Genomic DNA, 17,241 nt, shown 5'->3' with positions numbered 1-17,241 from the left:
GTTAGTCTGGAAAAGGCAAAAATATAGAAACAGAAAACACAACAGAATTGCCCAAAGATATAGGCAGAAGAGGTTTTGAATACAAAGGGACAATATGAAGGAAATTTTGGGGGGTGGGTGTTGGAATTATTCCATATCCTGTTTCTGGTGAGAATTACAAGAATTCAAACATGTAAAAGAACTCCTAGAAAATAGACACACACATACACACAACAAAAAGTGAATTTTACTTCTATAAAAAAATTACTACGGGGGCGCCTGGGTGGCTCATTCAGTTAAGCAGCTGACTTCAGCTCAGGTCATGATCTCGCGGTCCGTGAGTTTGAGCCCCGCGTCAGGCTCTGTGCTGACAGCTCAGAGCCTGGAGCCTGTTTCGGATTCTGTGTCTCCCCCTCTCTCTGACCCTCCCCCGTTCATGCTCTGTCTCTCTCTGTCTCAAAAATAAATAAACGTTAAAAAAATACAAATAAAAAAATAATTACTACGAATGAAAAAAATCCTTATTTTTTAATGTACCAAAACACAAGGAAAAGATAAATCAGTCTATGTATCAAATGTTTTAGGCTATCATAGCAGTATTATTCACAATAGACAAAACTCTTGTGTGAGTTTTGGTCGGTTTTGTCTTTCAAGGAATTGGTCCGTTTCATCTGAGTTCTTAAATTTGTGGGCATAACACTGTTCATGAAATTCATTAAAATTTATTACCCTTTTAATATTCATGAATTAGAAGTGAGTAGTGATAGCTCTTGTTTCATTTCTAATATTAATAATTTGAATCTGTTTTCTTGGTTAGCCTGCTTAGAAGTTTGTTGATTTTTATTGACTGTTTCAAAAAGGTCAATTTTGTTTGATTTTGTTCATTTTTTTCCTGTTAATTTCCTGTTTTACTGATTTCTGCTCTACTTTTCATTATTTCTTCTCCTTTGTTTAGGTTTATATTGCTTTTCTTTTTCTAGTCTTAAGGTGGAAATGTATTGATTTTAGATTTTATTATATGCCTTCAGTACTTTAAAGTTTCCCTTCCTTGTTTTTGTTGCGTTCTAAGAGTTTTGATAAGTTGTAGTTTCATATTTATTGTTTAACTTATTCTTTTATGTTTTATTAATGTTTTTATTTATTTTTGAGAGAGAGACAGAGACAGAGATAGAGCATCAGTGGAGGATGGGCAGAGAGAGCGGGAGATACAGAATCTGAAGCAGGCTCCGGGCTCTGAGCTGTCAACACAGGGCTCGAACTCACGAACCGTGAGGTCATGACCTGAGCTGAAGTCAGATGCTCAACTAACTGAGCCACCCAGGCTCCCCTTCATATTTATTTAGTTAAAAATATTTTTAATTTGCCTAGAGACCTCTGGACACATATATTATTTAAAAGTATGCTGGGAAATCCCAAATATCTTAAATATTTGGGATTTTTTTCAACTGTATTTCTGGTAATGATTTCTAGTTTAATTCCATTGTGGACTGAGAATATGCTTTGTATGACTTCTGTTCTTTTGAATTTGTGGAGGTGTGTTTTATGGGCCAGAATGGGTCTTTCTTGGTCAATGTTCCATGTGAGTTTTCTGTTACTGTATTTTTCAGTTGTAAAATTCCCACTTGGTCCTTTATGCCTTCTTTTTTTTTTTTCCTGCTGAGAATTTCTTATCTTTTCTTTTGTTTTAAGAGTATTTGTCCTTATATCTTGGAGCATTGTTATAAGAGCTTCTTTAAGATTTTTTTTCTGATTGTTCAACACATGGATCATTTCATAATATCCCCCACCTCCTGGCCAGGGAGAGCTGGCTTCTCTTGGGACGATTTTCCATCTCCGTCATTGGCAGCTTCAGTTTTTGGGCTTCTCTAGCATCCAGGCTGGAATGTAGGTTTATGGAGCAGGAAATACCCCACATGATTCTCACCACTGAATTATCCCTAATGTCTGGAGGTTCTTAATCCTCCTGTTTTCATCCACCTTTCAGAGACTTTTTATACTTGCTTTATCTGTTTCAGTCCAGTTCAGTCATAGGTATTGGGAAAGATAAGATGGAGTGTGGAATGGGAGAGATAACAAAGTGTGCTTATTACTCTATTTTGTCCAGAACTCCCAAGTCCTCAGTTTCTTTCAAAATAGGGCATGGGTGTGCCTGGTTGGCACAGTCAGTTACGGGTCTGACTCTTGATAGTGGCTTAGGTCATGATCTCACAGTCAGGGGATTGAGCCCTGTGTGGGCTGTATGCTGAGCAGGGAGCTTGCTTGGGATTCTCCCTCTTCCTCTCTCTCTGGCCCTCCCCTGCTCATGTATGCACACTCTCTTTCAAAATAAACAAATAAAAACTTAAAAAAAAAATAGGGTATGTGGTTCTTTTTGTCAGTCAGTATTTAATGGCATTGTTATTTGTTACTTCCTCTTTGCAGAAATCCCAAAATGAGGAAATAAGTAGCCTGGCAGACAGTGTGTATATTGGTGGGACTAAAGTGACTGTACCATTTTTATGTAAATCTGAAGAACCTGATTTTATTACCGAATCTATTAGTTCACCACCAATTTCTTCTGGAACTGTGGACAAACCTGTAGATTTGTCTACTAGAAAGGAAAACGATGCAGATTCTACAAGCCAAGGTAAAATTTGATAAAATGTTTACAAAAACCTTCTAGGGCATGCATTGCATAAGGTGCATCTGTATGTTTGAGAAAATAGGCTTTTAAATGTCAGTCCTAAAACCTCTTTTCCCTTAAAACAAATTTTGAGATGTACAAAGGTGCATGAGATATTTCTGATAATAACCAGAAAATCATACTGCCTTGCCAACAAAGATAATAAACATGTATTTTTATTGTTAGGGTTGTAGTTATTAAGGAATATGAAGCATTGTGACTCTGACCTATCTACCTGAAAATAAATGACAGTAGTTTGCTTACATCGAAATTTTCTTTGTGATAATCATTTCATTTGAATATTGTTTGAATTATATTATCACGGAAGTATATTAAAATTTATGTATGAAGTAATTGTAGATAGTACAGTAGGGTTGTTAAGTTTTTATGATACTTAAATGTATTTTGCTCTACCTGTTACATTATATTAATCAGTTATAGTTATTTATGTTTGATATGCTTTCCTCGTTTTTTTATTTCCATTGATTTTAGAAGAGGGGAATCTTTTAAAATTCTTTTCTTTTATAATTGCTTATCTGTATTACCTAATGTATTTCAGAAATAGTCTTGAATAATGTACAATTACTAGATTTATAGACACCTGAGAGTCTTCATATTCTAGAAGAGGAAGTAACTGCAGACCTAAAATCATTTCTTACTATTTTTTTTGTTTTGTTTCAAATTTTTATTTAAATTCTAGTCGGCTAACCTATAGTGTAATGTTGATTCTAGGAGAAGAATTTAGTGATTTATCACTTAACATATAATACCCAGTGCTCATTGCAAGTGCCCTCCTTAGTACCCTTCACCCATTTAGCTCATCCCCTGCCCACATCCCCTCCATCAACACTCAGTTCCCTGTAGTGAAGAGTCTCTTATGGTTTACCTTCCTTTCTCTGTCTCTTTGTTTTTCCCCTTCCCCTATGATCATCTGTTTTGTTTCTTTAACCACATATGAGTGAAATCATATGGTATTTGTCTTTCTCTCATTGACTTATTTTGCTTTGTATAATACACCCTAGCTCCATACACATCATTACAAATGGCAAGATTTCATTCATTTTGATCAGACCTAAAATTTCATGTTTTCAGATGATGAAAGTAAGGCTTAGGACTTCAAGAGATCATGTAGCTGCACATTGTTGGAATTAAGATCCCCAAACTCCTGGTGACCAAAAATAAATAAGACATGCATTTTTTGTGTGTGAGCTTAGTATTTAGCATAGAGAACACAAACATTCTTTATGCAGATCATTCCTAAAACCCCACGTGTGAATGAATGTTAGTTTTAGATTATAGAAGACTATAAAGAAGAAACTGTATGGTTCTATTATCTAGCTTAGTATAGATCTACGTCTTGTTTTTTTAAAAAGATTTTTGTCATGCTTTTGGTGTAGCGTTCAATGAGAATAGTACCTGTAAACTTAATAATACTGAAATAGTTCAGAATTGGGTGTATTTTGTAACTTTTTTAAATTAAAAAAAAAATTTTTTTTTTAACATTTATTTTTGAGAGAGGGAGAGACAACGTGAATGAGGGAGGGTCAGAGAGAGAGAGAGGGAGACACAGAATCTGAAACAGGCTCCAGGCTCTGAGCTGTCAGCACAGAGCCTGATGCTGGGCTCGAACTCACGGACCGTGAGATCATGATCTGAGTTGAAGTCCGATGCTTAACTGACTGAGCCACCGAGGTGCCCCTGTAACTTTTTTTAGAGAAATAACCAGAAGACAAATGTTGCACACCCCACACCCAACCCTCTTAGGAGTATAGAATGTCTATCCCCATTCTCTCTGGGTTCTGGGAAAAGCTTTGATATTCAGTATATATTAAATGAAATATTAAATTATTCTTTTCCTTTTGCCAGTGGAAAGCAAAACAGTTTCATTTGGATTTGGAAGTACCACAGGGCTGTCATTTGCAGACTTGGCTTCCAGTAATTCTGGGGATTTTGCTTTTGGTTCTAAAGGTAAGATCAGGAGGAGAGATTTTAATGGTCATGTTATAGAATCAAGCACAACTGAAAGACCTAGTTCTTTGCCACAGTATTGTAACTAAGATGGACATTTCTTCCCTCTTCTACACGCTCCAGTTTGTTTAGTGTTTTAATAGGAAAGGCTCTATGTTTTACTATTACTTTAGACATTTATTAATATAACCGTTAAGAATTTTTTCTTAATCAGTATAAATTCTGTTGATAGTCTTCCCCATTCTGAAATGTAGATCCACTTTTCCAGTTTTGGAATTACCTTGATTTTGGTGCATTGTTCTTTTAATTATACTTTTAGGTTTGGTTTGTTTAATATTTTAAGATTTGTGCATCTGTATTTTTTAAGGAGGTGATTTTATAGTTTTCTATTTTTCCATTTTCCTTAATCAGATTTGAATATAAGGGTTGTGCTAATTTATTGTGATAAATTTATAATTGGTGGGGGTCTCCAATCTTTTTTCCATGTTTTTTCTATTTTTAGTCCATATTGGCATCATTTGCAGAAGATAATACATTTCTTGATTGTTTAGAGTTTATTGGCATATTATTTTCTCATTCTTATAATGCGTTTTACATATATGATTATAGCATCACCTAAATTGTTCTTAAACAAGATACTTGATTTGATTTGTAAATGAATTTTACTGAAGATATATACTTACGTGATTTATCTAGTTCAGAATAGCATTTTTTTTTTTTCCAAATACCTTTAGTTATGCAGAATAGCATTCTTTCCTCTCTCATGCTTACACTGGTTTACAGCATTCACCACTCAATGGAAACACATATAAAACTTTTGGAAATTACTGTCATGTTGTGTTGGAATTCATAACTTTACTGATGTCAAATTCTGTTATTTTTGTTTTAATGTATAGTAGCCTGAAGTCATAGGATAATAAGCAGTATAGTGGATACAATTATCCACAAAAAAAGTGTTAAATAAAAATTGATGTGTTAGGTTGCTTGTAATTCAGTGTACCTTTCAAAGTACTCTTGTCTGGACTATACAGTAAAGTGTAAAATAGGCAAGGCTCAAACCTCATGACATTTACTCCTCACCACCACTTGTCATTTTTTCAGTGAGATTATTCACCAAGCTCTTTGTTAAACTGCATTTCTTACTTTGTTTTGTTCTTAGATCTGACAAGAATTTATGCTGTCTTTTCAAAGAAGCAGCTTTTGGTTTTATCAGTTCTCCTTTTTTGTGTGTTTTTGATTTATTTTTAGATTTTTTTGTCACTTTAAGGTATTAGTTGTTGTTTTTTTTTTTAATTTTTTTAATGTTTGTTTATTTTTGAGAGAGAGAAACAGAGTGTGAGTAGGGGAGGGGCAGAGAGAGGGAGACAGAATCTGAAGCAGGCTCCAGTCTCTGAGCTGTCAGCACAGAGCCCGACACAGAGCTCGAACCCACAGATTGTGAGATCATGACCTGAGATGAAGTTGGAAGCTTAATCGACTGAGCCACCCAGGTGCCCCTAAGTTATGTTTTTTTAAGAGGTCATAAATTTCACCAGAATGTGGGCATCATTTTTTTTTTTTTACTTGTTTCTGGCATTGCATGGACCTTTCTCATCTTAAACTTTTTATTTAAATGTTTATTTTTGAGAGAGAGAGAGAGAGTGAGAGCACATGAGTGGGGGAAGGTCAGACATAGAGGGAGACACAGAATCCAAAGCAGGCTCCAGGCTCTGAGCTGTCAGCACAGAGCCCGCTGTGGGGCTTAAACCCAGAAAACCATGAGATCACGACCTGAGCCAGTGTCGGATGCTTAACTGACTGAGCCAACCCAGGTGCCCCTCTGATCTTGAACTTTTTGTTTTGGTTGTTTTCAAGCTCAGAGGAATCTTTTTTTCTCTTCTCTTGCAAATGTGGTGATTCCTTTTTAAAAAAAATCTGTTCATTTTGTGTTGTTGCTTTTTTTTTTTTTAATTCATTTTTTTTAATTCATTTTCTTCCAGAAGTTCTATTCACATAGGTCTATCAATCTATCAATCATTCTGTCTGTTGTGTAATATTTAATATGGAAACTAAAGGAATAATCAGTTCCTATTTAGAGATCCCCTGTCTTTGTCAGTGATCACTATTTTATCATATTTCCTTCAGATTTTGTAATGTTTTCATTAAGCCTGGAAACAGTAGAAGTCTCCTAGGTACTATTACCTAGAACTGTTATTGTGAAATTAATACTGATTATTGACATGCATATCTTCATACTATTTTCTGTAAAATTCTTCCTCCTGGTCCCTTCAGATCAGTGGTTTTCAACTTTTAACTTCATACTCAAATTTCCTGGGAGATCTTTTCTTTTATAAATGCCTGTTATATTGGGCTTTGGCATTGGTATTTTACAAAAGCTCCTATGTGATTCTAATAATGTACCCAACACTAGGAACCATTGCTTTAGAGTAATTTTGAAATTTTCTCCCATACCTCTCAAGGGTTTTGGGGGTAATTAAACCTTTTTCTCTGCTTGGGAGTTCCTGAACCAGTTATTTTTGAGCCCCAAACCTATGTATCATCCTAGATCTTTGGTTATTATTCTGAGAAAGCCTCCACACAACCTGAGGTTGTGCTTTTCTAGTTTTCAGAGCATTCTTTTGCAATATTCAAGGTTTTTTTTTTTCTCCCCATTAAGTTGGGCTTAGAGTTATTGTTATAGATATTTTGTGCTTTCTTCAAGGTGCTGAGTTACTTTTTAAACGATCTGTGATATTTTTGCTTTCTTAAACATTTCTAGTACTGGATATAGAGTTTTCTAACACGATTTTATCAGCAAGCAATGAAGTGTTAAGAGGTGTTTCTTTCCTCTAAGGTAGGGTAAGCCATCTCGGTTGAGATGGGGATGAAGTCATTTTCATCTTCTCCAAAGTGTGAGGGAGAGTAACGTTCTTTTTTTTCTCTGCATGGGAACCAGGGAGGTCGTCAGCCCCAACAGGCTAGTGCCTGTTAAGGATAGTTGGGAGTCCATGAGCTTCTCCCAGTGCTACCATCTATCACCTGGCCAAGAAATCTAAGCTGCAACTCTAGTTACTTCAGGGAGAAGTTGAGGTAGAGAAGTTTATAAACATGTGTTTATGCTGCTTTGGCTACTTTGGAAGTAGCAAATTTGGCCTCTGAGAGGATATTTTTAGATTCAAAAGTTACTTTTCTAATTTGATAAAATGTTCTATGAAATAGCCTACCTTTGGAGCTGAGCTAAGTGTCCAAAATTCCAAGGTATGTACTTTTAAAACACTACTTCATTACTGAAAGTTCTTTTGTAGTTTATTATCAAATTTTCTGAAAGCTCTGATGATCTTATCTTTGTATCTCAAAGCACAAACAGTACTAAAGGTACAGTGTGATCGCTCCCGGAGTTGAACTTGCTAGAATAATTTGCACCATGTTTACTAAAAGTATATGTCATATCATTAGAAATTATAGGGATTGATAAAGTAATGGGAGGGGGGTTAAAAGCTTATAAAATTAGATGCCACTATTTAAATATCCTAATTTATTCATCAGATAAAAATTTCCAGTGGGCAAATACTGGAGCAGCTGTGTTCGGAACACAGTCAACCAGTAAAGTTGGTGAAGATGAAGATGGTAGTGATGAAGAAGTAGTTCACAATGAAGATATCCATTTTGAACCAATAGTGTCATTACCAGAGGTAAATATTAAAGAATGGAACTCTTACTAACAATGTCACATTTTAAGTTTAAAACTTGACACAGCCTAGCTTTGACTTACAGAACTAGCTTTGTTTACATTTCTTCAGAATATTTACAATTTCAAATGGAAGCTCTTTATTACGTATTATATCCTACATGAAACTGTTGGAAAGAACTAAATTTTTTCATAGGTCTTTAGAATATCACATTTGTTTTCATAACAAAATTCAGGTGGTAAAAAAGTATCCAATCATACTTGGCAAAAATCCTTTCAATAAAAAGTAAACCACATTTTCTGGACAGGAATGTTGTTTTAGGCAAATTACTTGGTCAGTTTTCAACCACAATGGTTAATATTTCTTTTGAAGAATACTTTTTGAAACCTTTACTGTCCTATAAAAGAATGTATTACTTTCCAGAAGGAGGAAGAATACTACATAAGGGAAAAATGTTCAATGACAAATCAGGTCTTTACTGCTCCATCCAAATCAGATGTATTCGTAGCCCTTGGATATTACTATTTATCTTGATACTATAGTTCAAATTCTGTTAATTCATTACAAAGACAATGTCATGAGGAATTTGGATGTTTGGAATTTGTCATGGAATATGTCAAAAGCAGGAGCTTATTTATCTACTGCCATAGGTAGAAGTAAAATCTGGAGAAGAAGATGAAGAAATTTTATTTAAAGAGAGAGCCAAACTTTATAGATGGGATCGAGATGTTAGTCAGTGGAAGGAGCGAGGTGTTGGAGATATAAAGATACTGTGGCATACAATGAAGAATTACTATCGGATCCTAATGAGAAGAGACCAGGTTTTTAAAGTGTGTGCAAACCATGTTATCACCAAAACAATGGAATTAAAACCCTTGAATGTTTCAAACAATGCTTTAGTTTGGACTGCCTCAGATTATGCTGGTGAGTACATTCAATGCTACTTCTCACTTTTTGAAAATTTTTTTGTTAAGTTTATTTTGAGAGAGGGAAAGCACAAGCGGGTGGGGGGCAGAGAGAGAGGGAGAGAGAGAATCCCAAGCAGGTTCCCCACTGACAGTGTGGAGCCTGAAGTGCGGCTCGAACTCAACGAACCGTGAAATCATGACCTGAACTGAAACCAGGAGTCGGAAGTTTAACCGACTGGTCCACCCAGGTGCCCCCACTTTTTGAACTTTTTAAAAATACATAAAAAATACATAAGACAATTCTAACAGTGATTTTTAACATTAAGCTCACTGTTTTGTTTTGTTGTTGTTGAACAGATGGAGAAGCCAAAGTGGAGCAGCTTGCAGTGAGATTTAAAACTAAAGAAATGGCTGAGTCTTTTAAGAAAAAATTTGAAGAATGTCAACAGAATTTATTGAAACTCCAGAAAGGACAAGTATCACTGACAGCAGAGTTATCGAAGGAGACAAATCCTGTGGTGTTTTTTGATGTTTGTGCAGATGATGAACCCCTTGGACGTATAACCATGGAGTTATTTTCAAACATTGTTCCTCATACTGCCGAGAACTTCAGAGCACTCTGCACTGGAGAGAAAGGCTTTGGCTTCAAAAACTCCATTTTTCACAGAGTAATTCCAGATTTTGTTTGCCAAGTAAGTATTTAATTGTATGTCACAACTGAAGTCTAGAAAAGCGAACCACACTAACTTAGGAAATTTGAGTGTTTCTCAAGTTTTTTAAGATTTCTTTAGCTTTTCTGTACATTAGTTGTTGTCACCACCCAATTTCCTGTCCCCACAAAAACTTTCAACCTGAAGTAGTTCAAATTTCTAATATCTTGAAACCTGCTGGAAATTGAGGATGGAAAAAAGACATTTTCATTTTTGTCTTTCAAAATTTTCTTATTTTTAAGAACTATGTTTCTTAGTTTTCAAACCACATTCTCAAAGAAGTTGGGTGTTTAGAATTTATCCTGTAGTGGTAGTTCTGTGTGTATTTTAATATTTTATTCAGGATTCCTATTAACTGAGATGTTTTTTCAGGGGGGAGATATCACCAAACATGATGGTACAGGAGGACGGTCCATCTATGGAGATAAATTTGAAGATGAAAATTTTGATGTCAAACATACTGGGCCTGGCTTACTATCAATGGCCAATCGAGGCCAGAACACCAATAATTCTCAATTTTATATAACACTGAAAAAAGCAGAACATTTGGACTTCAAGCATGTAGTATTTGGGTTTGTTAAGGATGGCATGGATACTGTGAAAAAGATCGAATCATTTGGCTCTCCTAAAGGGTCTGTTAGTCGAAGAATTAGTATCACAGAATGTGGACAGATATAAAATCATTGTTTTTCATAGTAAGTTTTACCTGTATAAACAGTTGAATTGAAGCTTAGCTGTTATGACAATATGGTAATTATGTTCAGCTTTTGAAAATGGACGTTTCCAATGTACAAATGTAAAATTGCAGCTTATAGCTGTTGTCACTTTTTAATGTGTTATAATTGACCTTGCATGGTGTGAAATAAAAGTTTAAACACTGGTGTAAATCAGGTGTACTTGTGTTTATGTACTCCTGACATATCTGTATTAAAATGGAATAATATTAATCTTGTTAAAAGCAATAGACCTTCTCAAACTATTGAAGGATTATGATATATGCAATTTAATTTTACCTTTTAAGATATTGGACTTCCTGCATGGATAAACTTACCATTCGAATAAGGGACCACAACTTGGATAATTTTTATTTTAGATTTGAAATATATTTGGTAATTTTAACTGTTGGTGTGCTCATTTATGCATTGAGGCTCACTTTTGACTGGGTAAAGCCACAGAGGGTAGAGACTTAACCAAAGTGCTCTTCTATAATCCTTGCACCTCCTGTATAGTTAAATTAACTTTTAAGTAGAGTACCTTCTTTTCTTAAAATGATATGTAGTTTCCTGTGCCCTTTCAAAGGTATTAAATTAATTTTTACATTTTAAACAAGTATGTCCTTAGTTTTTATTTTATTTTATTTTTTTTTAACTTTCCTGTCATCTTTCTACTACCTCAAACTGCAGCTTGGTTCTGATAGAACTTGAATTTTTCCTTGCAGTTATTGTGATAAAGTATGACTATTTTAAAAAGGTCTATACCATGTTCTTTGGTTAAAGATTTGCTTTATACTAGATTGTTGCAGTACTTTTCTCTGGTGAATTTTGTAGCAAAAATAAAGTGACAATTGTTAACAGCCATGACATTTAAAAAATTTATTACTTGTGCATCTAGTTGTTTGTTCATTCTAGAGCCAAAGTGAGGAGGACAGTTAAAGTTCTGTAAACTCAGACTGCCATATAATCTCCAGAGCTCCGAAAGGAAGTGATTTCTGTTCAAGTTTGATACACACTGAACATTTATTTGGAATAAATGTTCCAAATTTATTCCATTGGAATAAATGTTATTTTGGGTAATGACAAAAGTTAGGCAAACTGCTTAAAAGGCGGTGGGGTGGGGGTTGGGGAAAGGTATTCTCATCAGCCTATTCAATATAGAACTACAAAGAATCTAGTTAGAGCACAAAATTTTGTGTATTCAGTTACCAACAGTGACCTTCCTATACCCTCCTGTATTCTTCCCAGTGAAATAATTTCATTTTGTTTAGTGAAAGACAGTGGGAGTTTATTCCATTATTTGGGGATTTGGAAATAGGCTATCATAATACTCGTTCAACCACCAAAGGAGGAAGGGATGTCATGTGTGGTGTGTATGTGAGTAATGAGTGATGAAATACCATCACTAAATTCACTTGGCCACAAAGCCAGATAACGGAAATAAACCTACTCCAGTGTATCAGTTGAACTTAACCTGAACCTTAAAGACAACTATGGATGACATATATGCACATTTAATATTAAGAACTGGCTTCTTTGGAGACCTATGTAAGTAATATAAGTTGACATAAAGTGTGTTGTTTTTGAGCTGGAACCCTTTGACATTTTAGAATAAATTCCAAGTGAAGGCAAGTGTGCTGTAGAGATTATAGAAACCAGTTTTACACTATTTACTGTGCTATAATAAAGCATTAAAACAATGTATTAAGCTTTAAAAGCTAATAATACTTGGACCAAAAATTTGATTAAATGACATGTACACTGACTTCCAGAATTAGTATTCCAAAAATGCTTACAAGTGGCTTGGGACATTAATGAGAAAGGACTGATTTCTCCTTATTTAATTGCTAATGCAGTATAAATCCACACCGAGATGTACTCCCCCCCCCCCCCCCAAACTGGTTCGATTTTATATTGTCTCATTAAAAATCTGCTTAAAATAGAATATAAAAATGTTCATTATTTGTACACTAATATTTGATGGCAGAGAGTATTGGTTTAAATAATTTTCAGATAATACTTTAGTAAGATGATCTTGTAAAACTTTGGCATTTGAAAAACTAAAGATAATCCAGAGAATCTAGGATTTGTTAGTCCAGACATGCTGTTGAACATCATCGAGAACCCAAGCAGGCTACCTACGCAAAGCCTGATTTGAGACTCAAACCACCAGATCATAACCTGAGCCAAAATCCAGCGTTGGATGCTTAACTGACTGAGCCATCCTGGCACCCTGAAAGTGGTATCTCCTTACCTGACGCCATGGTGGGGGTGGTGCCTGAGGCCAAGCCTGAGTTCCCTCTCTTGAGGGGCCACATCAGCTAAGGTGTAACTGCTGTGAACAGCCCTGCTTTTTTTGGTGCCTTGGATACGAGGGAGGAAAACTTAACAAAATTGTAAGACAAGACAAAACACCATCAGTCAAAATAACAGTGGTGAAGGAAATAGTCATTAAAATATTCGGCAGGAAAAACATTTGTACCGCCAGGACGTTTTTTAACATAGTACAGAGAGCCAGACCAAGGGGCCCTAACACGCGCGCCTCTGTCGCTGTCGCCTGCGGCGGAGCGTGGGTCCCACCACAGTGAAACCGCCCCGGGCCGGGTCGAACTCCGAGCGCTTCGGCGTAGCTATTGACCCCCGAGAGGCGGAGCGTGCCGTGCGTCATGACGTAGTTCCGTTGCGCGAGCTCCGCCCCTGCGCGTCCGGCCGCGGTGGGTTTGAACGCTGTTCCCGGGGAAACAACGGCGGACTTGGTGCACCATGGAACCGAGGGTAGTGAAGCCGCCGGGGCAGGATTTGGTAGTAGAGCGTCTGAAAAGCCTCTACGGACTAGGGGGCAGGTACCTCGCCGAGGTGAGGCTTCGCCCTTTCCTCGGCCTTGTCCCTGGGCCCGCGGGCCGGTTTCTGCCGGTGTGAAGCGGCCTGCCGGGCAGCTGCGCCTGAGGCCTCGGGGCCGCTGTTCAGAAGGACCCTGGGGGAGGGAGCCACTCTCCGGAGCTCGAGCAGGTCCGCCGGAACCAGGGTTAGCGAAAGGTAGCTGCGGGGGCAGAAGTCATTTGTGGCCACAGATGCACCATATGTGGGAAAAACACATTTTATATAAAAAAATTCTTCACTGTAAATTCTTGAAGGTTTATGTTACTACAGGCATAGCATGACACTGTTGAAAGTGTATCTGAACTTTTATTTACAGTGACTTGAGCGGAGTTCGAAAAGCGATTTTAATTTATTTAAAAACTTTCCTATTTTGAAAAAAAAATTCCAAATTTAAAGTTGCAGGAATATACAAGGAACTCTTGAGCATTTCGCATGGATTTGCCATTGGTTAACATTTCGCCACATTTGCGTTACTATTAATCTTCGTATTTTTGACTCCCTACACACATTTTTTTCCTTTTAACTAAGGATAATTTGCCGGTGCTGTGACACTTTTACCCCCAAATATAAATACTTAAATGTATTTTCTAGGAATAAGAATATTCTCTTATATTTGCAGTAACAAATTGAGGAAGCTGACCATTTATACAATAATATGTAACATATAGTTCGTATTCAGATTTCACCAATTATCTCAATAATGTCCTTTATACATTTTTTTCCCTCTGGTGCAGATACAGTCTAAAGATGAGCATTGCATTTGGTTTGTTTTTTGTTTCTTTTTTTTTTTTTTTTTTTTTAAATCTGGAACAGGTTCTTAAGCCCATGTCTTTTATAATGTTGATATTTTATTTTTTTAGTGAGAGAGACCGGGAGCTGGAGAGTGGGCAGAGGGAGAGTCTTAAGCAGGCTCCAAGCTCAGTGTGGAGCCCAACACCAGGCTTGATCCCTGGGATCATGACTTGAGTGGAAATCAAGAGTAGGTTGCTCAACCAACTGAGCCACCCAGGCATCCCTAATGTTGCTATTTTTGAAGAGTACAGGATAACTGTGTATTGGACTGTCCCTTAACTGGAGTTTCTCTGATGGCTGTTCCTCGTGACTATCTGGTTATGCATTTTTGGCAGGAATACTACAGGGAGTGATGTGTGGGTTGCGCTTGTTCATTAGGAGACTTGCAATGTTGCTTTGTCCTGTTATTCCGGATATTAATTTTAACCAGTTGGTTAAGGTAGTGTCTACAAGATTTGTCCGCTCTAACCTTTGTAATTAACCCTTGTACTTAGTACATAATTGTTGGGGAACTCTTTTTTGAGACTGTAGATTGATTCTTAATATACAAATTAAATATATCTTTTTTTTTTAAGTATGATTTTTCAAATTTTGATCAGGCTAAATGGAAGAGAAGATCTCTAACCTCCCCAGGTAAGCTGATAGAGTATTTTGTATACTTGGGGGTTTTAACAAATTTAATTTAAGAGAAAACATTAAAAAAAAATGTTTAGATTTAAGACTAAGTGCCAGATATCTTGTGATATTAAGCTTTCTTCAATAGGGTAACAAACTAATAGTAACCAAGATTTTGTGGGTAAATGTAAGATGTCTTTAAATCAAATCGAATTAATTTTTTTGGTGTTTCAATTACTTTTTTTTTTTTTTTTTTTTTTGCCTTTAGAAATTGGGTAAAGTATGTTGGGTAAAGAAAACTGCTTTCTTTTTAAGGTATAGACTTTCCAAGTTACTGAGATAATAATTGTTGCACTGGAAGAATTTATCAAATGTACTTGATAAAGATAATTATATTGTGGGATTGGGTGCATTGGAACATTATGTGGCAATCTAGAAGTCATGTATAACTAACCATTAGTCTTTTGATTTGTTGATACTTCTTTGGTGATGTTTTTACAAGTAAGTACAGTCGTTGAATTTTGAGGTGATTGCAACAAAAAGTATCTTTAAAAGTTTTGTCAGAGTAGATTAGAGAATTTCATTTTTTTCCAAGTTTATTTCATTTTGAAATTTGTAAACACTCTTGAAACATTTCTTCAGTGTGAAAAAAAGACCCAGTTATTACTGACTCTAGTATCTAAAAAATATCTTAAAATTGTATTTTAGTTTGAAATTTAGCCTAAAATTTCCAACTTTCTAAAATGTAACAAAAAGTATAGCTCATTTAATTTCTGATGGGGTAAAAATGCATATTAGACAAAGGTGCATACATTTAAAAATATTTATAGGGATTCCTGGTTGGCCCAGTCAGTAGGGCATGTGACTCCCGATCTTGGGGTTGTAAGTCTGAGCCTCACATTGGCTGTGGAGATTACTTAAAAATAAAACCTTAAGGAAAAAAAAATTCTAAATTTCTTATCAGAGAAGCTCTCTTTGCCTTTTAGTCTCTGAATTTGGATACAGGCTAACAGTCTGTTAAATGTTGAATGTTTAAAATATATAAAATTAAAAAATAAAATGTTTAATGTTTGAGACTGATGAAATATCATGATTAGGTAGGAAGAAGGCTGAATTCTGAATTTTAATCTTTCCACTTGCTGGTTCTGTTACTTAGATAACTTCACTAACTTCTCTGGTCCTTAGACTTACCACCATTAGAATAGGGTTAAAGGCATCAATTCTGCTTACTTCAGAGTAAGCTAGCTGTTGCTAGGATCAAATAAGGTAATAAATGAAAGCATTTTGTAATCAGTAAAGTGCCATATTAATACAAGGCTTGATGCCTGTTTTCTGAAGTTTGCGTTACAGAGATATACACATAAGAAATCATTAGATAATTTTGCCATCTTACCTTAGAAGCCTAGAATGAGATTAGTATCTGATTTTAGTAATCTCTGCTTTTTTCTCTTTTGTTAACAGATGATTTGGATATCTTCTCGTTTGGTGATAAAGTTGGTTCATCATTAAGATGTTATTCTGATGAAAGAAAGCATTGCACAACACCACTTTGTAGTTCATTCAAACAGTTAAATGTGAATTGGTAAAGTACCCTGAATCCTTACTGTTGCTATCCCCTCAGTGTCTAAAAAACTGGGAGATTAAAGAGTGGTTTGTTTATGTCTTTGCCTTTTTTCTTTTTTGTTTTGTTTGTTTTTGAGGAAGTAACAAGCAGTCTGGAGCTTGCTGACTGGTTATAGAGACTGATTTATTTTTACTGAGATCTTTGTTATAAAAGCATGAACCTAGCATTCATTACATTTGGTAGTATAATGGAAAGTTATTTACACAGTACAAAACGTGAAGTTATTTTTATGGTTATTCATCCAGGACCCAAATGAACACCATATTCCCTTTCTTTCTTTCTTTCCTTTTTTTTTTTAAAGGATGTAGGATAAAAATGAATGCAGGTTTGTTGGGCAGTGATGTTTAACACCACATTCATTGTCTACTAGGGTGGTAAGCTATATTTCAGGTAGTTGAGAGAAAGAGATGGAAGAAACCGGTCTGGTGAGTTGGTAACTACAAAATATGCATGATAGAGTGTTGGTCTGTGAGAGGTAAATAGTTTTGTAGAGGAGATTGTACTGTGTGAGTGAAATCAGTATAAAAACAGTGGAAGCTAAGATGAAATAAAGTTCTAAGTTAGGTGTTATTAAAAGCCAGAAATACATGGCAGAAGAAAGTGCTGTGGGTATCAACATTTTGAAATAATGTTAAACCATAAAGATGTATACATACACAAAATGAAATGTTGAGATAATTGTGGGGAGAGGAAGAGTTAACTATGCCTAAAATATACATATA

General features: G+C 35.7%; 2 protein-coding genes across 10 annotated transcripts in view; both read left to right on the top strand.

Moving 5' to 3' along the window:
- Nucleotides 1–11,221, top strand: part of LOC125161834 (E3 SUMO-protein ligase RanBP2) — an 82,505-nt gene extending 71,284 nt beyond the window's left edge. For 2 of the 3 annotated variants that reach the window (XM_047852007.1, XM_047852006.1), the window contains 6 exons: nt 2,401–2,605; nt 4,508–4,609; nt 8,135–8,280; nt 8,928–9,201; nt 9,543–9,877; nt 10,268–11,221. In XM_047852007.1, coding sequence (XP_047707963.1) covers nt 2,401–2,605; nt 4,508–4,609; nt 8,135–8,280; nt 8,928–9,201; nt 9,543–9,877; nt 10,268–10,573 — 1,368 coding nt within the window. In that variant the 3' untranslated portion in view covers nt 10,574–11,221. Of the gene's footprint in view, nt 1–2,400; nt 2,606–4,507; nt 4,610–8,134; nt 8,281–8,927; nt 9,202–9,542; nt 9,878–10,267 lie in introns of those variants that run through there. The other variant, XM_047852008.1, reaches the window with a different exon arrangement.
- Nucleotides 11,222–13,317: 2,096 nt separating this feature from the next.
- The window catches only part of CCDC138 (coiled-coil domain containing 138), a 145,388-nt gene continuing 141,464 nt past the window's right edge, over nt 13,318–17,241 (top strand). For 6 of the 7 annotated variants that reach the window (XM_047854156.1, XM_047854150.1, XM_047854153.1 and 3 more), the window contains exons 1-3: nt 13,318–13,464; nt 14,856–14,913; nt 16,357–16,477. In XM_047854156.1, the coding sequence (XP_047710112.1) occupies nt 13,372–13,464; nt 14,856–14,913; nt 16,357–16,477 (272 nt within the window). In that variant the 5' untranslated portion in view covers nt 13,318–13,371. The remainder of the gene's footprint in view (nt 13,465–14,855; nt 14,914–16,356; nt 16,478–17,241) is intronic. The other variant, XM_047854151.1, reaches the window with a different exon arrangement.

Source organism: Prionailurus viverrinus, chromosome A3 (genome assembly GCF_022837055.1).
Source record: "Prionailurus viverrinus isolate Anna chromosome A3, UM_Priviv_1.0, whole genome shotgun sequence".
Classification (NCBI taxonomy): domain Eukaryota; kingdom Metazoa; phylum Chordata; class Mammalia; order Carnivora; family Felidae; genus Prionailurus; species Prionailurus viverrinus.
The sequence above is the reverse complement of the archived record's forward strand: the minus strand, read 5'-3'. Positions and strand labels throughout refer to the sequence as shown.